At 50.5% G+C, this 24685-nt stretch overlaps 1 protein-coding gene across 1 annotated transcript in view; it reads left to right on the top strand.

Moving 5' to 3' along the window:
* LOC137901798 (spectrin beta chain, non-erythrocytic 4) overlaps positions 1–22899 on the top strand; it is a 50124-nt gene extending 27225 nt beyond the window's left edge. The window contains 19 exon segments of the mRNA XM_068745839.1: positions 5140–5286; positions 7521–7784; positions 9314–9538; positions 9904–9993; positions 10097–10375; positions 10518–10648; positions 12657–12861; positions 12947–13192; positions 13291–13425; positions 14152–14396; positions 14630–14834; positions 15241–15325; positions 15610–15806; positions 17191–18188; positions 18332–18392; positions 18485–18744; positions 21083–21253; positions 22170–22212; positions 22591–22899. Coding sequence (XP_068601940.1) covers positions 5140–5286; positions 7521–7784; positions 9314–9538; positions 9904–9993; positions 10097–10375; positions 10518–10648; positions 12657–12861; positions 12947–13192; positions 13291–13425; positions 14152–14396; positions 14630–14834; positions 15241–15325; positions 15610–15806; positions 17191–18188; positions 18332–18392; positions 18485–18744; positions 21083–21253; positions 22170–22212; positions 22591–22899 — 4296 coding nt within the window.
* The last annotated feature ends 1786 nt before the right edge of the window (positions 22900–24685 follow it).

The raw sequence follows: 24685 nt of genomic DNA, 5'->3' as shown, positions 1-24685 counted from the left end.
GCCACCCGGTGGCCTACCAGGCTAAAAGTCATCCAAAAGGCCAGGGTTCAGAATCAAGGACGGGGCGACCCAAGAGCGCTCCTCCGTGCCATACCCCTCCCTGTCCACGAGGTACTGAAAACCCCGACCCCGCCGGCGAACGTCCAACAACCGCCGGACGGTATAAGCCGGATGGCCATCGACAAGACGGGGGGGCGGAGGGGGGGTCGGCCGGAGGGCACAAATTGCTGGAGGCAACTGGCTTCAGCAAGGAGACGTGGAAGACAGGATGCACATTCAGCACGGGCGGCAGCTTGAGGCGGACGGCGCAGGGGTTAATAATGCGTTCCACCTCGTAAGGGCCAATGTAGCGAGGAGCCAGCTTCCTGCTGACCGCCTGCAGCGGGAGGTTCTTGGAGGAGAGACAGACCTTCTGGCCCGGTTGTGTGCCGATTCCGGGCCACGGTGCGGGTGCGGGCCAGGGCCTCCCTGGTGTCCCGCCATACCTGGCGGGCCCGCTGCAAGTGGTCTTGGACAGAAGGAACTGCCACCTCACCCTCCTGTGCCGGGAACAGGGGCGTTTGGAACCCCTACTAATGGCGATACCCTGTAGCAGAGCTCACCAGGGAATTGTGAGCGTACTCCACCCAAGGCAGCTGGGCGGCCCAGGACAAAGGTCGTTGATAACAGACGCAGCGGAGAGCCACCTCAAGGTCCTGGTTAGCCCGCTCCGTCTGGCCATTGGACTGGGGATGGTACCCCGACGACAGGCTGACCAAAGCACCCAGTGCCCAACAAAACGCCTTCCAGACCCAGGAGATGAACTGGGGGCCCCGGTCCGAAACAATGTCCAGAGGGATACCATGGATCTGGAACACGTGCTGCGTAATGAACTGCCCAGTTTTCAAGGCGGACGGAAGCTTTGGCAAGGGAATAAAGTGGACTGCTTTGGAGAACCGGTCCACGAAAGTCATAATGACAGTGTTACCCTTGGAGGGGGGAAGGCCGGTGACAAAATCCAGGGCTATATGGGACTAGGGGCGTCTGGGCATAGGTAGCGGTCGGAGGAGTCCAGAAGGCGACCGATGAGATGCCTTGCTGCAGGCACAAACCGTGCATGCGGAGACGAAGGCCCGGGTGTCAGCGACGATGGATGGCCACCAAAAGCTCCGGCATAACAGCGCCAGCGTAGCCTGGAAGCATGTCCCCACTGTAGCACCTCCGGACGAGCTGCTGGTGGAACAAATGTCCGATCGGGGGGGCAGTGATCTGTCACCGGTTGATCACCCTGGGCCTCCTGGATGGTCCGTTCCACCTCCCAGCAAGCGGCGCCCACCACACAAGACGGGGGAACGATGGCTTCCTCCACCCCCTCCTCCATGGTGGGGGTGAGTTGCCCGGAAAGCGCATCAGGCTTGGTATTGCTGGAGCCAGGGCGGTAGGTGAGTGTGAACTGGAACCGGCCCAGAAACAACGCCCACCGAGCCTGGCGGGAGTTGTGGTGGCGCGCCGAGCGGAGGTAGGGCAGGTTTTTGTGGTCAGTCCACACCACAAAAGGTTGCGCCGAGCCCTCCAACCAATGCCTCCATTCCTGGAGCGCCAGAACCACAGCCAGCAGCTCCCAGTTGCCCACGTCATAGTTTCGTTCTGCAGGCGATAGTCGTCGGGAGAAAAACGCACAAGGATGCACCTTGGAATCCTTCGGGTTCCGTTGTGAGAGCACGGCCCCCACCTCAGTGTCAGAAGCATCCACATCTACAATAAACTGAAGGGTCGGGTCAGGGTGAATAAGCACAGGGGCTGATGTGAACAGGCCCTTTAAACGGTTAAACGCGGCGGCGGCTGCAGTGGACCACTCAAACGGTGTCTTAATGGATGTGAGCCGAGTCAATGGGGAGGTGACCTTACTGTAGTCCCTGATGAATCGGTGCTAGAAATTGGCAAACCCGAGGAACCGTTGTAACTGCTTGCGGGAATCAGGGACTGGCCACTCTGCCACAGCTTGGATCTGCCTTGATTTGTCCCTGTTCCACCACAAATCCCAGAAAACTTACGGAGGTGGTGTGAACTCACTTCTCGGCCTTGATGAAGAGCTTATTTTCTAGGAGTCGTTGGATGACTAACTTCACCTGCTGGACGTGTTTCTCCAGGTTGCGGGAGGAAGACTAAAATGTTGTAGAGGTATAAGAAAACAAATCTCTCAGCACGTCGTTCACTAAGGCCTGGAAAACCGCTGGTGCGTTGGTGAGTCCGAACGGCATAACCAAATATTTGAAGTGACCAAGGGGTGTGTTAAAGTCGGTCTTCCACTCGTCCCCCTCGCGGATACGGACAAGGAGGTAAGCATTGCGGAGGTCTAGCTTGGTGAAAATGGTGGCTTGACTAAGTGACCCAAAAGCACGGCGATAGCTTTGAGGCCACGGTAATCAATACAGGGGCGCAAGCTCTTGTCCTTTTTCTCTACGAAGAAAACCCCCGCCCCGACCGGAGAGGAGGACGGACGGATGATGCCTGCTGCCACAGAGTCGGTTACGTACGTCTCCATGGCCGCCCTCTCTGGCTTGGACATATTAAACAGCCTCTGTGAAGGGAGAGGTGAGCCAGGGAGCAGGTTGATAGCACAATCATAGGGTCGGTGAGGCGGCAGTGCCAGAGCACGGGTCTTGCTAAAGGCCTCCGTGAGGCCCCCCCACCTCCACGTCTTCACCTCCGTCCAGACCTCTGCCTTTCTTCTCTCTCTCTCATCCCTCCCTCTCCTGCTTCACCACTGCAGCAACGCCGGGTGGGCAGAAACAGAGCTCAGCTGCCTGGGACTGCGGGGAGGAAGGGGGTGATGGTGGAGGGGGGGGGGGGTTGGTGTGATGGTGGGGGGGCTTGGTGTGATGGTGGAGGGGGGGCTTGGTGGGATGGTGGAGGGGGTTGGTGTGATGGTGGGGGGGAGGGTTGGTGTGATGGTGGAGGGGGGGCTTGGTGTGATGGTGGGGGGGCTTGGTGTGATGGTGGGGGGGGAGGGGGTTGGTGTGATGGTGGGGGGGGGTTGGTGTGATGGTGGAGGGGGGGCTTGGTGTGATGGTGGAGGGGGTTGGTGTGATGGTGGGGGGGAGGGTTGGTGTGATGGTGGGGGGAGGGTTGGTGTGATGGTGGAGGGGGGGCTTGGTGTGATGGTGGGGGGGCTTGGTGTGATGGTGGGGGGAGAGGGTTGGTGTGATGGTGGGGGGGGAGGGGGTTGGTGTGATGGTGGGGGGGGGGGGTTGGTGTGATGGTGGAGGGGGGGGTTGGTGTGATGGTGGGGGGGGAGGGGGTTGGTGTGATGGTGGAGGGGGGGCTTGGTGTGATGGTGGGGGGCTTGGTGTGATGGTGGGGGGAGAGGGTTGGTGTGATGGTGGGGGGGAGGGTTGGTGTGATGGTGGAGGGGGGGGTTGGTGTGATGGTGGGGGGGCTTGGTGTGATGGTGGGGGGGAGGGGTTGGTGTGATGGTGGGGGGGGTTGGTGTGATGGTGGAGGGGGGGCTTGGTGTGATGGTGGAGGGGGTTGGTGTGATGGTGGGGGGGAGGGTTGGTGTGATGGTGGAGGGGGGGCTTGGTGTGATGGTGGGGGGCTTGGTGTGATGGTGGGGGGAGAGGGTTGGTGTGATGGTGGGGGGGGAGGGGGGTTGGTGTGATGGTGGGGGGGGGTGGTGTGATGGTGGAGGGGGGGTTGGTGTGATGGTGGAGGGGGGGTTGGTGTGATGGTGGGGGGGGGGTTGGTGTGAAGTGAGGGGGCTGGTGGGGGGCTTGGTGTGATGGTGGAGGGGGGTGGTGTGATGGTGGGGGGGGTTGGTGTGATTGTGGAGGGGGGGTGTGATTGGGGGGGGGGGGTTGGTGTGATTGTGGAGGGGGGGTTGGTGTGATGGTGGAGGGGGGGCTTGGTGTGATGGTGGAGGGGGTGTGTGATGGTGGAGGGGGTGGTGGTTTATGGTGGGGGGGGGGGGGGGGTTGGTGTGATGGTGGAGGGGGTTGGTGTGATGGTGGGGGGGGGTTGGTGTGATGGTGGGGGGAGGGTTGGTGTGATGGTGGGGGGGAGGGGCTTGGTGTGATGGTGGGGGGAGGGGCTTGGTGTGATTCGTGCAGGAGGGGAAGGATGAAACAAAAGCATCTGCAGAGGAGTTGTGTTGGTAGCTTTAGTCAGAAACACGCCACCTCAGCCTTTATTTCCTCTCACGCTCCCCCCCCCCGGACGCTGAACCCATGCTCTAGTTCAGCGACCAGCCATTTTACTGTTGTGATGGACAACATTTTTTTTCTCATTGTTGCCCTGGCGGTCGTCATTGGTCCAATCCCCGCCCCTCTGCTCTTTGAACGTACAGTGAATGCTCAGCCAAGCAGCAGAGAGGAGAGAGCGAGGGGGCGAGGGGGCGAGGGGGCGAGGGGGGGGAGTAGCGCAGCCTCGGTTTCAGGTCTCCAGTCGGCTTCCAGTCTTGTTGTCGTTCACCCTCCTGCGTGGCCTTTTCCTCTCCGCTCCTTTTGTTCTGCCGTCTCATGCTCGGCTCTCCGGCAGCCGCCTCTCTACCCGTCCCGCTCCTCATTCTCTCTCTCAGTCTACCCAACCCGCCAGCGAGGAGCGTCTTTGCATGTGTGTGACGGCGGACCGGCGAGGATGCGGATACCAGTTAAAGCATGCCGGTGATCACGTTGCTCTCGCTCGGCTTTGGTTAGGAGAGAGAGGCGGAGGCAGGTGAGCGGCTGCTGACGACGGCGAGACAAAGGTGCTGATGCTGACCTGAATAGCAGGTGTGGCGCGTTTTATTGTATATTTGCCTCACGCAGACACAGATTGGACTCTTTGATGGCGAGTGGGGGGGGGGGGGTCGCTGATGCTGCGGGAGCTCATGTGATTTCTTGCGCCCATGCTTGCTGGTGCACGCCTGCTGTGCATCATTAAATATTCACGCCTGCGTGTTTGACCTTGTGTTAATCTAGACGCGTTTCCTGTTTGTGTGCAGCTGCTGAACAAAGTTTCCGTGTGAATTGTGACAGCAATGAAAACATATTTCACACCTGATAAAGGTTGTGAGTGTTTTTTTTTGGTTAAACACATCTTTCTGAACCGACAGTATTTACACTCACACAGCATCTCTGTCCTCCTTTCTTCCCTCTCTGCCTCTCTCTCTCTCTCGCCCAGCTGGGGGACTGGGTGTGCGAGAAGATGCTGATGGCGAGGGACGGCAGCCGAGACGAGACCCAGAAGCTTCACAAGAAATGGCTGAAGCACCAGGCCTTCATGGCCGAGTTGGCCCAGAATAAAGAATGGCTGGATAAGATTGAAAAGGTGAGTTCTTCCGTTTCTCCAAAGGTGCAGCATGTTTGCTCCCTCAGTGAACGGGATATTTGAAACTCCTCGGGACGTCGCTGTCATGGAATAATGGATCATTATTTAACCAGAACTCAGGAGCAGAAGGGACAATCTAATCTCGGGTGTCTACCTTTTAAGATATTTTTGTTTTTATGTCAGAATCAGAGTTATTGGCCAAATATACGAACACATACGAGGACTGTAAGTTATTTTCTCTCTCGACAAACACCATTGATCCACCACAAGCTCATTTGTCTTCATTTTCACGATGAAGTCACGCAACACATCTCCAAGGAACACTCGTCTTTTATTTGTTGGGTTTATACTGAAAAAAACAACAGCAATTCAAGTTTGCTGTTGCTTGTTGTTTGCTTAGCAACTTCTATTTTTTTCTGATAACACTTGTAGGATTTGGCATTCCATTAGGCCAGTGCTTCTCAATTATTTTCTGTTGCACCCCCCCTAGGAAGAAAAAAACATTTTGCGCGCCCCCCCCCCCAAAAAAAACACTCTTGTATCCTTATTAACATACAAAGAAATATGAAAAAGAAAGAAATATAGATCAACTTACAACAAAGAATAACTTTATTACCATTTTTTTTCGTCTGCAACCGAAAATGAGGAAGTCTGGTCTTTCTTCTTCTCCCACCGTAGATTGTTTACAACCGCTCTTGCACTCCCTGCGCGCACTCTGACAATCAGAGCGCCACTGCCAACTACTGGAGTGGATGTGCAATTGCACTTTAATCTCGTAAGGCAAAAAAACATTTTCTCCGTGGGCACAGGCGCCCCCCCATTTGAGAACCACTGTATTAGGCTAATACTGATAAGGACTCAGATCTGACTCGCGATTTAAAGTGTTTTGTTCTTCTTAACTTTGCTGTAGACCTCATCCTGGTTTTTCCTGATTAAATGAACCATAATCAGAATCAGTTTATTGTCAGTGAGGGTTCACAGACTAGGAATGTTTCTCGGTGAAGTCGTGCTACATGTAACAGTATATGACTAAATACAAAAACATACAAGTACACACACATCACAAAACAGCAGCATCAGGAGTGGACCGTAGCCTCCTGCCCGAGGGGAGAGGGTCAAAGAGTCCGTGTCCAGTTGAGTAAAACTTTGAACAGACAAATGAAAACATCATTTGGCTGGAATACGAATCTTTATTCGAATACATGAAGCATTAGTTATTGTATTAGGGTGATTCGTTTGTGGTGTCCTGGTTTTGTCTCCGCTTGCATCCTCTGAGAGCCTCCAGTCTATTTATAGAATCAGGTTAGACCCTCTTTCTGCTGTGAAGGTCTCTGAAGAGCATCGCTTGTTGTTAGGAGAGCGCCATCTGTATTTCACCGTGTTCAGTGTGTGCAAACGCTTTCTCAGTCTTTGGTCGCCATGGTGGCAATGCTCATGGTGTGTGTGCAGAGGGTTGGTTTTTTTGTGTGTTTCAGTTTGGGTACATCAATGTCTCCAAGAATAATCTGCCCCTGCATCAGGCAGATTCTAGCTCAGAGTAAAATATCTTTATTCTGGAGGAACCACACACTTGAGATGATGCAATTAACTGGAAAGGCTTCAACATTCTCAACAGATGCCTGTTCTGACCCGTTTTAGACGAAGCAAGTCCTTTAGGTTCGTTTTAATACGGACCTTATTTCACGTTTAGATAGACAGTATTGACTTTAAGAAACAGAACTGACTGCTGACTCATTTCCTGGATGTATTCCTGGACTTCCTGCAGCACACTATTCTCTGTGGCTCACACACACACACATACACGCACACGCACACACACACACACACACACACACATGCACACACACCGTCCAACCAATGACTTTCAATAGGACTGGGAATGGATTTCACTGTGAGGGAAGCTAAACAAAGGGAGCAGGTGTACATAAGGATCGGTGGTGGTGTGTGTGTGTGTGTGTGTAGGTGTGTGTGTGTGAGAGAGAGAGATGAGGCTGGATTTAAGTCTCCTTCTATCTCCTCCTCTGGTTATGATTACCTTTAGATGATCTCTTTTTTTATGTGATCAGGTATCAATAACTATTTTTCTGCAGCAGACGGAGTTTGCTGGTGTAACAGAAGCATCACTGCATCCTGTCCTCGGTATTTACCTGAAGTCTCATGTGCTCGAGATGTTCCCTCATCGTGGAAGCATGAAAACCGTGTGTTTGTGTTTCTCCTGCCTCCCAACCAATCAGGAGGGCCAGCAGCTGATGCAGGAGAATCCGGAGCTCCGCCCGGTGGTCCGGAAGAAGTTGCAGGAGATCAGGGAGTGTTGGCAGGATCTGGAGAGCACCACCCAGGCCAAAGCCCGCCAGCTCTTTGAGGCCAACAAGGCGGACCTGCTGGTGCAGAGCTATGCAAGCCTGGACCAGCGACTGGGCCAGCTGGAGGGCCAGCTGGTCTATGTGGACCAGGGACAGGACCTCACCACGGTCCACAAGCAGCTGAAAAAGCTGCATGTAAGTCAGACTTAAAGCCGTCAGATCCAGGATCACGAAACCTTTTTGAGTTCTGAAACGCTGGCGAAGCAGAGAGACGAAGCCACGTAATAATGTAGCGTTGAACCTTTTTATTTGAGTTCATCTCAGCTGTGAACGTAACGCTGCTGCCTGACTCGCGTCTTATGAAATATGAACACATCATCGTTCAGGATGCCTGCGAGGCTTTCCATTCAGCGTTCATCTCATTTCAGGAAAGTCCTCTTTTCCTTCACACCAGCATTCATTTTGGATTTGTGGTCGCGGCTTTTCAAACGCATCAGTATTTGTGAGCTTCATTCCAGGATCACTTTACAAATGATAAAGATTGAAGTATGAAGGAACCAGGAACAATCTAGAACCTTCTGGTGCTGATCCAGATCACCATGTGGATGGTGCAGATCTAATTATGAGGGGAATGAGCTGCTCGGCGGAGGTCTGCGCTCTCTGAGTGCTTTTCTAGTTTTCAGATTCAATCTCTGGAGTGGTGAAAAAAAACAAACATTTTAGACAGGAAAACTAACGAATTAGCTTTGATTTATCTGGTAAGCTTTTTTTTATTTTATTTCTCTGTTTTTTATGACATAGAGAATCATTCAGAGCTCCGGGTGATCAGACTGAACAATGAGCACTGTAGCGATAATAATCTGTGTTGCTATTGGAGCAAGCTAACGTTATACGCTAAAGGTCAGGCTAATAACCTGACCTTTTGTGTGCGTGTGATTCTGGGCCGTTGCTCTTCTCTGCAATGGGTCAGCTCCCTGACACAGTGACCCGGGTCATCTCTTCATTACATCATCATTTCACTAGAGGTGTCTCCCCCCCCCCCCCCCACACACACACACACACAGCTTCTTTAACAGGCTGCCATTAACTCTGCGTTACTACATCATCCCAACTCCAAACCAAACTCCACCTCCCAGCATCCATCCTGGCAAGGCCTACAGTAACCCTCATGTGTATTCATTATTCATTTGCTGCTCTGAGACTTTACTTTCACGTTTACTGTTTATTAAACGATGACGTTTCACTGCACTTACATTAAAGATATTTCCAAGTATAGAGTAGAAACTTTAAAACATTTCTGTGATGGTGAATAATAATTCTACTGTAATCATTTTAAAGACTTTAATCTCACCTACTTTATTTCCAGACAGCACAAGCAACCAATGATGAATTCCTCTTTATTTTGCCTTTACGGGCGGCGCACTTGGACAGAACGTTATCGGTTTATTTCCCCCGTAATGCTCATCTTGCTGACTCAGACTTAATGCATTTCTCTGAGAAGAGAAAAATCTCAAATTTAAAACTAAATGTTGAATTTAAACTTTAAATTAAAGACTTTACTGTTGTCTGCGTTCAAATATTTTCTTTGCATTTCCGTTGCATTCCGCTCCATGCTTCGTACCGTGGACCGTTCCACACCGATCCCATCTCCTGTCATCTCAGCCTTTGTCCTTCACCGGTTCTGCTCCTCCTCACCCTCCTCACCCTCCTATTCCCCCCCTCAGACCATGGAGACTCAGATGGAGGAGTGGTATGAGGAGGTGGGGCAGCTCCAGGCTCAGGTGGCCACCATTCCTCAGCAGACGCAGATCAAGGAGACGGTTGCCGGGCGTCAGGCTGCCGTGGAGGCCAGGATGGTGCGTCTGATTGAGCCGTTGAAGGAGAGACGACGCATCCTGCTGGCATCCAAAGAAGTTCACCAAGTCGGACGAGACCTGGAGGACGAGATCGTGAGCTTCATAGACCAACACACACACACACACACTAATCCAGGGGGGTGGGCAAACGTTTTTACTCGCGGGCCACAATGGGTTCTTAAATTTGACAGAGGGGCCGGGCCAGAAACAGATGAATGGAGTGTTTGTGTGAACGAATATAAATGACATGTAAAAGCCATGACATGGAAGGGTTTGGCCTTTTACAGGTAGAAATACAGAGAAAAGGTCAAATGAATGAGGTTTCTAATAAAATGTTATTCAATGATATTATTTGGACAAGTCCGGCGGGCCGAATATGCCCCCCCCCCCCCCGGGCCTTAGTTTGCCCATGTCTGCACTAATCACAGGTAAACAAGTTGTATGTTATTGTGCTTTAGCTGTGGATCCAGGAGCGGCTCCCGATGGCCATGTCTCAGGAACACGGCTCCTCTCTGCAGGCAGTCCAGCAGCTCATGAAGAAGAACCAGGTGAATGCCCTGTGATGGTTACTGTGGCAGTAACTTTATACGTCATTATGGTCATAGAAATAAGGATCACGTCTAAAGCTACCTTTCTTTTCCTCTACTCCAGACCCTTCAGAGGGAGCTGCAGGGCCACAGCGGCCAGATCGAGGACGTCCTGGAGAGGGCCGGGATCATCGCATCCATGCGCAGCCCTGAGGCAGACTGCATCAGGGCAGGCCATGACCAGCTGGCCCAGCTGTGGAATCTGCTCTGGGCAGAGACGGAGAGGAGGCAGCTGGTCCTGGACGCCATGTACCAGGCACAGCAGTATTACTTTGACACAGCGGAGGTGGAGGCCTGGCTGAGTGAGCAGGAGCTGCATATGATGAACGAGGAGAAGGGGAAGGTAGGTGTGAGATCGGCAGAGAAAACAAAAAACGCAGTCTTTCTAAGTGGTCTCTCATCGTCAGCGAGGACAGACGACCTCCTCCCCAATAAGTGTTATTAACGCTAACTTAAACTCATCCTCCATTCCTCCTTCCGCCCAGGATGAGCCCAGCACGTTGCAGCTGCTGAAGAAGCACCTGAACCTGGAGCAGACCATCGAGGACTATGCCGAGACCATCGGCCTGCTCTCACAGCAGTGTCGGCAGCTGTTGGAGATGGGACATCCAGACTCGTGAGCATAGAAAGACACAAAGACACAACCCAACACGGACACTTGCATCGCAGCAAAACTCATTACAAGAATTTGCTTTATGGCCACACTAAGAAATGTTGGAAATTGAAAAGTTATCGATCCATCCATCCGTTTCCGGGAGTCGCTGGAGGTACCTGGTTTCTCCACACTCCACAGGAATTGAACCCAGTACATTCTTGTTGTGAGGTGGCAGCACTATCTACTGCGCCACCTTGCCGCAGAAATGATTTGATTAACTGTAACTAAAAAACCTTTTCTCAGTCGGTGGTCACCAGTTACGGCACTGAACGTGTCTTCCTCTTCCTGCGAGTACCGCTTCAGCCAATTACATGGCAGGAAGTCGGTGACTGAATACTTGCAGACACGGTCGAGGTTGAGCTGTTGTCCAGACCATCAGAATAGAACATCAAAGTGCCTTTGCTGCAGAAGGATTGTTGGTCATGGTCGAGGTTACTTTATTTGTACCCGTAGGTAGGCTTGATTTGCTGTGAGATGAGCTAAAACATCCAATTTCCATTTAAACCAGCAAACATACATATAAAACTTATACAACCGGTAAATGTGCTCAAAGAACATTTCATCAGCCCCAGTAACCAAGATGTCATAAAAAGGTTTGCTAACCACAATAATAAGAAATAACAACAACACAAGATTAAGACTATGATTAAAATTAAACCCGATAAAAAAATGAAGGATTAAAATACATGAGGAACTGCAGACTAACGCTGATTCAGCAGACTCACCGCAGTCGGGACGAAGCTGTTTTTGTACCTCTGAGTTCGGCACCTTGACATAAAAACCTCCACCCAGAGGCCAGAGAGACTAAATGACCGTACAGGGGGGGGGGGGGGGGGGGTGCAGGTCATCATGTAACACGGAGGAGGCGATCCTCTGCACCTGCCGACTGTACAAGGATGCAGGGCTGCTCTGAGCTTCACCAAGCAGACGACTTGACCATTTAACAATAACATTCAACCCCTTTTTCTGTTTCAGAGTAGCCTGGCCAAACCACTACACCAAAGAAAAGGACACAACACTCTCAATAAAGGAGTGATAAAACATCGTCACGATAGTTCAGTAAAGGAGTGATAAAACACCGTCATGATAGTTCAATAAAGGAGTGATAAAACATTGTCATGATAGTTCAATAAAGGAGTGATAAAACACCGTCATGATAGTTCAATAAAGGAGTGGTAAAACATCGTCACGATAGTTCAATGAAGGAGTGATAAAACACCGTCATGATAGTTCAATAAAGGAGTGATAAAACACCGTCATGATAGTTCAGTAAAAGAGTGATAAAACACCGTCATGATAGTTCAGTAAAGGAGTGATAAAACACCGTCATGATAGTTCAGTAAAGGAGTGATAAAACACCGTCATGATAGTTCAGTAAAGGAGTGATAAAACATCGTCATGATAGTTCAATAAAGGAGTGATAAAACACCGTCACGATAGTTCAGTAAAGGAGTGATAAAACACCATCATGATAGTTCAATAAAGGAGTGATAAAACATTGTCATGATAGTTCAGTAAAGGAGTGATAAAACACCGTCATGATAGTTCAGTAAAGGAGTGATAAAACACCATCATGATAGTTCAATAAAGGAGTGATAAAACACCGTCATGATAGTTCAGTAAAGGAGTGATAAAACATTGTCATGATAGTTCGGTAAAGGAGTGATAAAACACCGTCATGATAGTTCAATGAAGGAGTGATAAAACACCGTCATGATGTTTTATTATTTTATTATTTATTTTTTATTTATTTTAAAGCCAGCCTCCTCAAGCAGTGGAGTCGCTGCTGACCCCTCACTGACCCCTCACTGACCCCTCTTGCTCACTGCTTCACTGTCTGGACTCTGGAGTGTGAGAGATCCCGATAAGGTCCCGACTGGCTGCAGGGTCATCTCTGCTAATTATCTCTCATGATTGACTTGTCGCCGTGAGTAACGCTGTCCTTACACGCCGTCTCTCCTCCTTCCAGTGAGCAGATCAGCAAGCGCCAGTCCCAGATCGATCGTCTGTACGTGTCCCTGAAGGACCTGGTGGAGGAGAGGAAGAGCCGCCTGGAGCAGCAGTACTGGCTCTACCAGCTCAACAGGGAGGTGGACGAGCTGGAGCAGTGGATAGCGCAGAGGGAGGTGGTGGCCAGCTCACCTGAACTGGGCCAAGACTTTGAGCATGTCACTGTGAGTGTGTCGACAGATCAATCTGTTGCTATTTCCTTTAAAGACAAACCTTAAAAGAACAGCCGTGTATTTGCTGCACCTGCAGGTCCTGCAGGAGAAGTTTACCGAGTTTGCCTCAGAGACGGGCGGCGCGGGGCAGGAGAGAGTCACGGCCTTGAACCAAATGGTGGACGAGCTCATCGATTACGGCCACTCAGAGGCCGCCACCATCGCAGAGTGGAAGGATGGGGTGAATGAGTCTTGGGCAGACCTGCTGGAGCTCATGGAGACCCGGACACAGATGCTTGCTGCGTCGCATCAACTTCACAAGTTCTTCTCGGACTCCAGAGAGGTGAGACGGATGGCGAGCCCGACTGAGGCGAAGCGTGTGGAAATGCTCCGCAGCACGACGTAGAACACTTCCTGCACCGATTCACGCTCCTTCTTCAGGTTCTGACCCAGGTTGAGGACAAACATCGGAGGCTTCCGGAGGTTCGGGCGCGACAGGACAGCACCGCCAACACCAGCACCCTGCAGAGACTCCTGCACAGCTTTGAGCAGGACATACAGCTGCTGGTCACGCAAGTATAGTAACACATGCACAAAAATGGCCGCTCTATTATTCACTGAAGGATCACCTGCGTTGTCTTTAAAAGTACATCCTGTGGTGTTTGAAATGCAATTGAAGCATGTGCAGATGAGTTCCTGTCAGTCCACTCAGGCCTTAGAAAGCAAAGAGCGAAGGTCTATGAGTTCTGTTTGTCTGACATTATTAATAAAGTTAAGGCTTTCGGTAACTTGTATTGCTGCTCCTCCTCCACGCTATTCTCTAATACGATCACCTCCTCGGCTCGGCGGCCTCCTCCTCTGCGTGTCTCTTCTTATTGCTAAATCTTTATTCTGACAATCAAACCTGAGCCACAAGTTATAGCCCTGTTCATTCTTTAGTTTGGCTTAAAATAATAACCGAACATATTGTTACATTGTGACAATCAATATGGGTAAATATCAAAGCGATAGCTTTTGATGCATATTGTAAAAAACATTTAATTATTTGCATCTGCTTCTATGAGCTAAAAGTCCCTTCTTGCTCTGCTCTGAATTTCGCTTCAGTTTCTTTGTCTTGCACCTGGGAAACAGGTCGGCGCCGCTCCGCGTCGACTCCGGCGTCAGAGCCGGTAGCGTCTGTGCCCTGACTCAGCACATCTGTTTGAACAGCTGGAAAAGAAACGCTCCTTCCATTTTTACCTTCTGTTTCTTCTTGTTCAGCTTTACTTTCCCTAAAGTCCCCCCTCTCCCCGGCTTTGCCAGGTGCGTCAGCTGCAGGAGAGCGCCGCCCAGCTGAGGACGGTGTACGCCGGCGAGAAAGCCGAAGCCATCGCGTGCCGCGAGCACGAGGTGATGCAGAGCTGGAAGGAGCTGCTGACCTACTGCGAAGAATGCCGGGTGCAGATCACCACTGAGACGGACAAGCTGAAGTTCTTCAGCATGGTCCGAGATCAGATCACGTGGATGGACGCCATCGTCTGTCAGATCGGGACGGGAGAGAAGCCGAGGTATCACCCACAGTGGACATCGAGAGTTTACCTTGCTGTGGGGTGTTTACACTGACACCAGAACTATACTAATAAACAACTTGTCATAGAAAATGGCTGGCATAAATTTCACATGAAACAGCATATGATATATTTTTATATCTTTCAACCATAAAAAAAAAGTTCTAAATCACTATCTGATTACAGGTTTCCTTACAGTCGGTCCAGATGATATGGTGGATTCACAAATTTAGGAATGCATCATTTTAGTGTGGTCCGCGTGGCAGCCGGTGGGTTTAAGCGCACTGTGGTTCCGACAGGGACGTGTCCTCGGTGGAGGTGCTGATGAATTACCACCAGAGTCTGAAGAGCGAGGTGGAGGCTCGCAGCCGCTGCATCCTGCAGTGCGTCGAGACGGGAAAGACCCTGCTGGCTGCCAGAAACCCAGCGGCTGAAGAGGTGACATCATGGACATTACTTCAGTCTGCAAGGCAAACTAGAACGATGTTAAATACCGTTATTTATTCGCCAGAACTCATCACAAAGTTCTTATTTTGATCATTGATCCGGGTCCTGTGGAAAAGCTTCCATTTTTGTGACATAAAATAATACAAAACACATTTTTTTTAAAGTTGTTAAATGTGATTTTCAGTGAAACGGGGCAGTAGAGGCGCTCGGCTTCTGGCTGCCTACGAGCAGCGACTGCTTCATTCCCAGCTGTGTCAGTCAGTCGGTGGTTTTCACGCAGGTGCACGGAGCAGGAAGGAGAGCATCCCATGTGTCACCGATTACTCTGCAGCAACTCCTCCTCTGCAAGATCTTTGGCAGCAGTTGTGATTCTGATTTCGTTGATTGTCAATCTTAGATCAAGGAGAAGCTGGACAAGCTGGTTGCTAAGCAACGTGAGCTGTCTATGAAGTGGGACAAACACTGGGATGTCCTGCAGCAGTGTGAGTGCACTAAAGTGTTTCGTAAATATAGACAGATGCACGTCCACAGAGTGATGGACATACAACGTACAGTGGAACCTCGAACAAAGAAACGGAGTTTAAAACGCCTCTGAAGTCGGGACAGATTGTCGGAATTCGAACACACGAGTGGAGCCGAGCGACCCGAAGACACGAATTATGTTTGAGAACCGAGGTTCCACTGTACGTACAAAATAAGCAGCGATGTCTGAGAGCCGTTCCCTTTGTGCTTTTGGATATTATTTCACCGTCTCCTCCACCCTCAGTGTTGGAGGTTCACCAGTTTGCCCAGGAGGCGGTGGTGGCCGAGGCGTGGCTGACCGCTCAGGAGCCGTTCATCAGCAGCAAGGAGCTGGGCTCCAGCGTGGATGAAGTGGAGCAGCTCATTCGTCGACACGAATCTTTCCGCAAAGCTGCCGCCACCTGGGAGGAGCGATTCAGCTCCTTAAGACGAATCACCTCGGTAACAATTAAAGGGAACGCCGTCTAAAAATACAACCACAGACCTCTACTATGTGAATACGCTGACAAAAATATAGAAAGATGTCTTATCTCTGCTAACAGATCTCTGCTAACAGAGCTCTGCTAACAGATCTCTGCTAACAGATCTCTGCTAACAGATCGCTGCTAACAGATCTCTGCTAACAGATCTCTGCTAACAGATCGCTGCTAACAGATCTCTGCTAACAGACCGCTGCTAACAGATCTCTGCTAACAGATCTCTGCTAACAGACCGCTGCTAACAGATCTCTGCTAACAGATCGCTGCTAACAGATCGCTGCTAACAGATCTCTGCTAACAGATCTATGCTAACAGATCTCTGCTAACAGACCGCTGCTAACAGATCTCTGCTAACAGATCGCTGCTAACAGATCGCTGCTAACAGATCTCTGCTAACAGATCTCTGCTAACAGATATCTGCTAACAGATCTCTGCTAACAGACCGCTGCTAACAGATCTCTGCTAACAGATCGCTGCTAACAGATCGCTGCTAACAGATCGCTGCTAACAGATCTCTGCTAACAGACCGCTGCTAACAGATCTCTGCTAACAGACCGCTGCTAACAGATCTCTGCTAACAGATCTCTGCTAACAGACCGCTGCTAACAGATCTCTGCTAACAGATCTCTGCTAACAGATCTCTGCTAACAGACCGCTGCTAACAGATCTATGCTAACAGATCTCTGCTAACAGATCTCTGCTAACAGATCTCTGCTAACAGATCTCTGCTAACAGATCTCTGCTAACAGATCGCTGCTAACAGATCTCTGCTAACAGATCTCTGCTAACAGACCGCTGCTAACAGACCGCTGCTAACAGATCTCTGCTAACAGATCTCTGCTAACAGACCGCTGCTAACAGATCTCTGCTAACAGATCTCTGCTAACAGATCTCTGCTAACAGACCGCTGCTAACAGACCGCTGCTAACAGATCTCTGCTAACAGATCTCTGCTAACAGATCTCTGCTAACAGATCTCTGCTAACAGACCGCTGCTAACAGATCTCTGCTAACAGATCGCTGCTGCAGCCCGAATCACAGGTGAGCTGGGTGGTGCAACCGTTTGATGTCACACACAGAACGTTGCAACGTTGCAACGTAAACAACAATTGCCGCCAACGTGCAAAATATCTTTATATAAAAATATAACTAATGGAATATGTTTATGAAATGTGACTAATATAGTAAATAATAATAATGATATAGAGCTAACATGCCATTATAGTCAGGGATCCCTTTAATGTTGTTATCACAGTCATTAAATACACACACCCTGGGTAGAGTAGTTTTTAGTGCTTTATTATGATAATAACTGTTTGATTCTAAAGTTCTTTTTTCTATCTACAGGTAGAACAATTGAAAACAGAGCAGAGTAAACTGCCCCCGACCCCTTTACTGGGGCGTAAAGTCTTCCTGGACCCTCAAGATGCCTCGTCCTGTCCATCGGCCCTCCCCCATCTCCCAAGCTCCCCCGTCAGAAGACAGACCATCTATGAACAGAACCAAGCCAGCTCTCCCCCGTCGCCCTCTCCCGCCTCGCCGACACCCTCTCCTTCACCTGTGGCTCGTCGTCTAGCGTCGACAGTCGCCAGCTGCACGCCTGTGATGAACGGCTCCAGCTACCGCCACACTCTGGAGGCGCGGCACAGTGGCGTAGTGGGTGTGGCTGCAGGACTGGGCAAGCCCTCGCCCACCTCCATAGCTTCAGTCGCCACGGCGGCCATGCTAGTCTCAGCCAACCAAGCGCGGGAGAGCGCCAACGCTACGAAAAACCAAGCGAAAAAAGTCACGAGTCACCTTGAGCCGACGCCGGTGGCTAAAGCTGGGGAGGTGAAAGCATCCCCTTACCTACGGCAGCCCAAAATCAAACACATGGACGATGCGGTGACACCGCTGCTGGTGGCCAGCCGGCTGGAGAGGGGGAGGGAGAGGGGGAGGGACAGAGAGATAGGGACGGGGACGCAGAAAGCAGAGGTGGCTGTGATGGCAGAGGTGGTGCTCCAGGAGCCCACCAGAGGAGCACGGGGGTCCAGGACCGCCCCCTTAGGCCACGCCGAGCCCCAGGTCCAGACCCACGCCTACCACCGGGACAACAGGATAGAAAGGCAGCTGTCCAGTGAGCAGCTGATCCAGGCACGCAGGAATGAGCTACCGCAGGAGGTGTGGAGGGAACACGCCGAGAGGCGGGACAGACGGACACTGGAGCGGCAAACATCCAGCGAGCAGGAGGGCCACGGGGGTCACGAGGGCCGGCGGAGAGAGAGGGACCGACACCGGCTGGAGAGACCGGATTCCAGCGAGCATGACACCGGGAAGGAGCACTCAGACCGGCGCTCGGGAGGAGGGTGAGGCTCAGCGTGCCCCGAGGCGACCGAGGCGGTCCGTGGTCGCTTCCAGCGGCGGCTCAAGCAGAATGTTTAGTTCATCCTTTATTTGATCCATGAGCATCCGTTCCAGTGTGATTCTATCGTTTGTGGGTTTTTTGCAGTGAAAAGAGGTCCACCATGGCAGAAATAGTGGAACAGCTGCAGGAGAGGGAAGCGGCTCAGGTCAGGAGACGTAAACGTTGTGTTGTCAGAGCAGTAAGAACAAAACGAGCATGATTACATCCCGGCTACTGCCCCCCACCCCACCCCCCCAGGCCCGTGGTGAGGTGCCTCGCCTTCCTAATGGCCTTCCAGAGAAGTCTTCCCGCCTTGATCGACCTCGAGCTCGGGATAGACCCAAACCACGGCGGCGACCGCGACCCAAAGACGCTGGGGAGATGACGACGCGGCGGTCCAGATCCGCTCCGAGCCAGACCAGCCAGGCGTCGACCCAGCCCCCGACACACAGCGCGCACCACGAGGGCTTCCTCTTCCGCAAGCTCGACATTGAGAGTCTGAAGAAGAGCACCAACAGGTGGGTCTTCAGCGTCGTAACGCTCGGCGTGACGGGATGGAGGCTGTCAGGCGGACGGAGGGTTGAAGCTGGTGTCATGAATATCAGACTGTATGTGCAGCTGCTCCGCTCGTTTTGGATGGTTCCATCATTTGATCTCCCACCGGCGAGACCGAAACCTTCTAGTCTTTACTCTGTCGCGTCAGATTATCTGGTGGAAGAGTCGCGTGAACTGCAGCACAAGCTTCCTGTCTGCTTCACATGACATCACTGCCCTTTATCCTGGGTCAACGATGACGGCAGCATGACTCGTGCATGCTAAGCTAACAAGCTTGCTCCCCGCACTGACGTTTCTGACATGCTAAAGCAAAGCATGACTTGTCATCATTGTAGAAGGCGTAGCGTAGCCCCAAGCATGGAGGTTAGCAGTCAGTGTCTATTTCGTTAGCGAGATAGCATCTCTATCCTGCAAAGTGGACACCGAGGCTATCTTAGATGTTTCTGTCGTCTTTCAAACCATTTCAACATTAAACTTGTGGCGTATTTTTCGGTGTATTTAATGGCCACAGTATGATATTACAGTCCAAACAGATAAACTACTGTTTGTGGTGTTGCTGTTTACTCACGCTCAGGAATGCCTATAAAAAGATGGCTTCCAAAGGTCGTCAGATGTGTGTCGTTCCAGGCAGGTCGTGGCCTTTAACCAGTCACTGCGGTCCTTTTGGGGTTTCTCTTCGCTCATTTGTGAGGTTGGAGTTCTGTCGCTTCCTCAACGACGAGCAGCAGCACAAACATTGGCGTGTCTAGCGGGACTGAGAGGCACGACATTATCCCCGTACCCGCCTGGAGCTGCAGAACGCTTGATGTTTGTCGCCTCTGATGTGGAAACGTCATGCATGATGCTTCGTGTGGCTCCTAATCTAACACGAGTCCACGGAACAAAGCACAGCAGGTGATGAACGCCTTGAGAGTGGAGGTTAGCTGGAGCTGACGTAGCGCACACACACACACACACACCCTACCAGGCCTCCACAAATGACTGCCCTGCTTCCCTCAGAGAGACACCGACGGCCGTCTCTCCCTGCACTGCCCTCTAGTGGCTGGGTTGACCAGGCACAGCTAAACGCTCATCCCACGCCGGCTATGGATGAATGTCTCACATGTACATGCCCTGTTATGTACATAGCAAGGTAAAGCATAATTCTCACGGCTTGGATCTCGACAACATCCGAACAGCTCCTGGCTCTCAGCTCTGATTGGAGGAGGAGACCTGAAGGGGCGGGCCCCTCTGGCCTTCTGTCTTCAGTCAGCGCTGAGAGAGGACGCAGTTAGTCTGTGAGGAAGGGTTGAGATCCAACCTTTGTGTGCAACAGAGGTGCACTCTGAGTGTGTTCACATGCACGTTAATATTGTGGCATTGCCCAAGGATCGTCGACGTGCACGTCACTTTAACCTGCCGCTGTTCATAATTAAGAGTCTCTTTCATCCGTTCCTCTCATGCTAAAACATTTTACTGATCTAATATCCTAATTAAAGATGTCCTTTCTGAATAGCCTCTGCTGTTGAGAAAGACCCGAACAATAAGGGCAACAACGTTTTCAACCACGTAGCTCGTACACAGTGGTTCGCATTTCTTTCTTTGTCAAGTAGTATCAACAAAATATGACCTTTGCTTCTATCTATTTGACCTTTGTTTGACTCCTGTGTCTCTTCAGTCAGAAAATTAAAATCACGTTACCTTTATATTCTACAGAATTTAACAGAATACATGATAGCACTAATATTAGCGACACAGACACCTAGCAATCACACACACACACACACCATCGATTGATTCTTGAAATGAGGATGAAAAGCTGCCGCTTGCTCTGATAATCGCTGGATTTGGGCGTAAACACTGAGTGGAATCGGTTGTGCACGTGAACAAGCTCGCGGTTGTGCACGTGAACAAGCTCGCAGCTTCTTGCCTGTGAAATTCTGCCGCTGCCAAAATGACATTTAACCAAATTGTCCGTCTCCTTTCCTTCCTTGATGCCGGCTGCTCCCTCCTCGTCTCCCACAAGGTGAGTCATATATGAACCCTGCATGCAGACGCCCCCCCTCCCCCCCCTCCCCTCCCCTCCCCTCCCCTCCCCTCCCTCCGCCCGCTTGTGTTTGTTCAGCAGTGTATTAACTCCTCCCTTTTGGTGCCGGTTCACCCCGCCTACCTACCTGCCTGCTCTGGTAAGGTGAGTGAGGTGTTAGCTTAGCGAGAGCTAAGCTCTTTCTGACTCCTCCTGTCCCCCCCCCCCCCCCCCCCCACCCTCCTCTTCTCCCCCACTCTTCCTTCCCTCTCACCTACCGCCTTCCCACACCACAGCAGGTCGTGGGTCAACCTGTACTGCGTCCTGAGCAAAGGGGAGATGGGTTTCTACAAGGACGCCAAGAACACCGCCGCCCCGTACAACAGCGAGCCGCCGCTCAGCCTGTCGCACTGCCACTGCGACGTCACCAACGGCTACAAGAAGAAGAAGAACGTCTTCACACTCAAGTGAGCCGCTGCTTCCGTTCTTCTTAGACCCGAGATACGGAACTGTCGTCCTTTCATCATCTGAGAGTTCTCGTTGACTTATTTAGCATCTTCTGGAATTGACTATGGACCGTATGCAAAAGTTCAAGTCGCATGAAAGTATTACAGTTTGGTTGTAAACGTAATGGTGGAGCTCGAGAGGTGATTATATATGAACGCTTTGGTGATTTATATCATAAAACGTGCGATTGTAATACGACGTGTGGATTTTTAAGATGTAAGGAAATGTGTCTCTCAATTGCATTGTGGGAAATGAAACAGCGTTTCTGAAGCTTGTCCTATGCTGTAGTTTGGAGAATTTTGGCATTGTTGCTTTAAAATAAATACTTTTAGACTATCTTTTTGATTGATTTTATTTTTATTTGTATAGCACCTGATCATAACAAAGTTATCTCGAGGCACTTTCCAGATGGAGCAGAGAAAAACCTGCTCTTATAGAACCCAACTTGTCCCACATGACCAAACACTTTGGTGATGAGGCAAGTCAAGACTTCCCTTAAACAGGCAGAAACCTTGAGCAGAACCCAAGACTCATAGTGGGCGACCATCTGCCATGACCGGAGAAAGATCGAGAGATCAGTTAAGTCAGTAGATCTGCTGACATCACCAACAGCCAATCAGCTTCTGAGATCCCCATCATCGTCATTGGGGGGTCCTCCATCTTTGTGGAAGTGACGTGCAATAATTCTGTTGTGCCCCTAAAATGTCGAACCCTTTTCATGGTTTCCTTTGTCCACTGAACGTGTTTTGCACTCAGACGTCAGTGTAACTCCTAATCTCGTTGTAAATCCACTATGCAATGACAATAAAGGCTTTCTATTCTATTCTATTCTATTCTATTCTATTCTATCTCTTAACTCGTGTCCTCTTTTTGCAGAACAAAGGATGGAAGCGAGTTTTTGTTTCACGCAAAAGACGAGGTGGGACATTTATTCTTGCTTCTATTTATACATGTGACTTTATTTTATGGATAAGGCGTGTGACACCTGCATCAATGGCACACAAGCCCTATGAGATGTCGCCATGACGACGTTGCGTCTCTCTGATCCGGATATCACCTTCCTCAGCTGAAACTATTTGGAATCTGCGTTATCTCATCGGCGCATCAGCGAAAGTGCTGCGTCTGTGATCACAGACATGATGCAGCCTTCCGGATATATGTGTATATATATATATATTTATATTTCAATCTTCCAATTAGAGATTATGTTTTGGATCCAGATCTGTTTCGTGATCACATAACCTTCTCCTTAATAACAAGTAATCAATCGGCTGACAACTGTGATCCCCTCCTGCAGGAGGACCTCAAACTCTGGGTGAGCAACATCACCGCCAGTATTTCAGAGCACGATGAGACTGCCAAATCGGCTCAGCCTCAACCAACTACCTCATCCACTGACGAGGGCACGCGCTGCGACGGCAGCAAGGCAGACAACCAATCAGAGCGAGGGCTGGACCGGGCGGAGCGGCTCGAAAGGGCAGACAAAGAAAAGGAGAAGGAGAAGGAGAAGGAGAAGGAGAAGGAGCCAGGTGAACGGTCAGAGAAGTCAGACCGAGGTGGCAAGTCGGATAAAAAGCGCTCTGAAAAGTCCAGCAAGAAAAAGTGACTAGAGCGATGGGTGGGTTGGGATTAAAGCATATGAACTCCTGATGGGAGGCGGGGCCATAGACTGGTAGTAAACACCCCCCCCCCTCCTTCTCTCCGCCTCCAACACCGTCAGCAAAACGGTTGTAATTGGCTGGAAAGTGCCGCACAGGACAGAAGGATCGACCCAGCCTCTCCTACAGGACGGATTAGGAGCAGGAGACGTCTCTCTCTCTCTCTCTCTCTCTCTCTCTCTCTTCCTCTGTGTCTCTGTGAGAACACAGTCGCTGAATCTCCACCGCTGCCTCTGGTGGCCGTCTCTGATGCTGCTGAAGCTCGGCAGCATGAACGCCAGAGAGACGTGCATCATGTTAACTGATAAGCTGTTACTGGGCGCTGCTCATTCTGTTCCATGTTTATTTTTTCTATGTATCTGTGAGTTCCTCGTCTGTCCGTCCAATCTCCTGTGTCTGTCCGTCTCTCTGTAAGTCAAAGACACGTCTCATTGAATCACAAGGGAATTAAATTATGCCAAAATGCTTAACAGACATACAAACGTGGACTTTTTTTTTTACTGTTTTCGTCAATCTCTCAAAGGAATTTTGAATCCAAAGTGGTTTCAGAGCAAGGAAACCGCATTCATCCTCGTAGTCAGCTACAGCAGCGTTCTGCTTCCGGGAGGACGGAAACACGACGATTTGAGACAAGAAAAGAGTCGAGCTCCGTGCAGGGTTTATGAACGTAGCTAAGAAATAAATAGAACGGCAGCCAACACAATGAAATCTTCCTGCATTTTAATGTTGGAATCAGCCCAGAAAGAGCGAACAAAGCAGCTCTCCTTCATTACGTAGAGGATTAGGGAGTTTCCTGCAATGGTTGAACTGGTTTGAAGCGTCACTGCAGCCAGCTGAGCTCACAAGTCTTAATTTAGATACACAAACGTGTACAGTTCTTGGACATGAAGTAATCTGATGGTTGATTTCTCTGGGCCTCATTTGCTGTAATTGTCAATTCATTTCATTTTAATTAAAGTTAAAAGGAGGCGGCATGGTGGTGTAGTGGTTAGCGCGGTCGCCTCACAGCAAGAAGGTACCGGGTTTGAATCCTTTGTTTGTTCTCCCCGTGTCTGTCTCCGGGTTCTCCGGTTTCCTCCTGCCTCCAAACACAACATGCATTTGAGGGGAATTGGCTACCCCGGATCGCCCACAGTATGTGCATGAATGGTTGTTTGTCTGTGTGATGCGCTGGCGACGCATTCGGGGTGTGCCCTGCCACATGCCCATAGCAACCTGGGATTTGCGGGTCAACTCCCTCGACCCGCAAAGTGGAAAAAGCGGAAGAAAATGAATGATGATAAAAAAAAATGTTTTTTTGCATCAGGTACGCGTTTCCATAAATGACATGTTTGGCTTTTGGTCAAAAGCACAAGATCTGCTCCTGGCATGTCTTTAGCGAGTCTCCGGCTGGAAGCAGACCTCATCTACTCTTTCCTTCTCTTGCATCAGACGACTGGTTGGAGCTTCTGTTTGACAAATCGTTTGCATCCTTTTATATATAGAATAGAATATATGGTGTGTGTGTGCGCTGCTCCTCTCTGCTCCCAGGGTCTCCATAGCTCTCAGGTTATTTCTGTTAGTATGTGCTTACACTACTGTGAGCTTCATGTTTGAATCTTTTTGTCCCCTCAGACGCCGCCTCAGTCTTCCAGACACGTCTGATCCACTACAGACGGACACACACACACACACACACACACACACACACACATTAATACGTACACACAGTGGCAGAGAGTATCAATGTGGTCT

Source organism: Brachionichthys hirsutus, chromosome 11 (assembly GCF_040956055.1).
Source record: "Brachionichthys hirsutus isolate HB-005 chromosome 11, CSIRO-AGI_Bhir_v1, whole genome shotgun sequence".
NCBI lineage: Eukaryota > Metazoa > Chordata > Actinopteri > Lophiiformes > Brachionichthyidae > Brachionichthys > Brachionichthys hirsutus.
The sequence above is the reverse complement of the archived record's forward strand: the minus strand, read 5'-3'. Positions and strand labels throughout refer to the sequence as shown.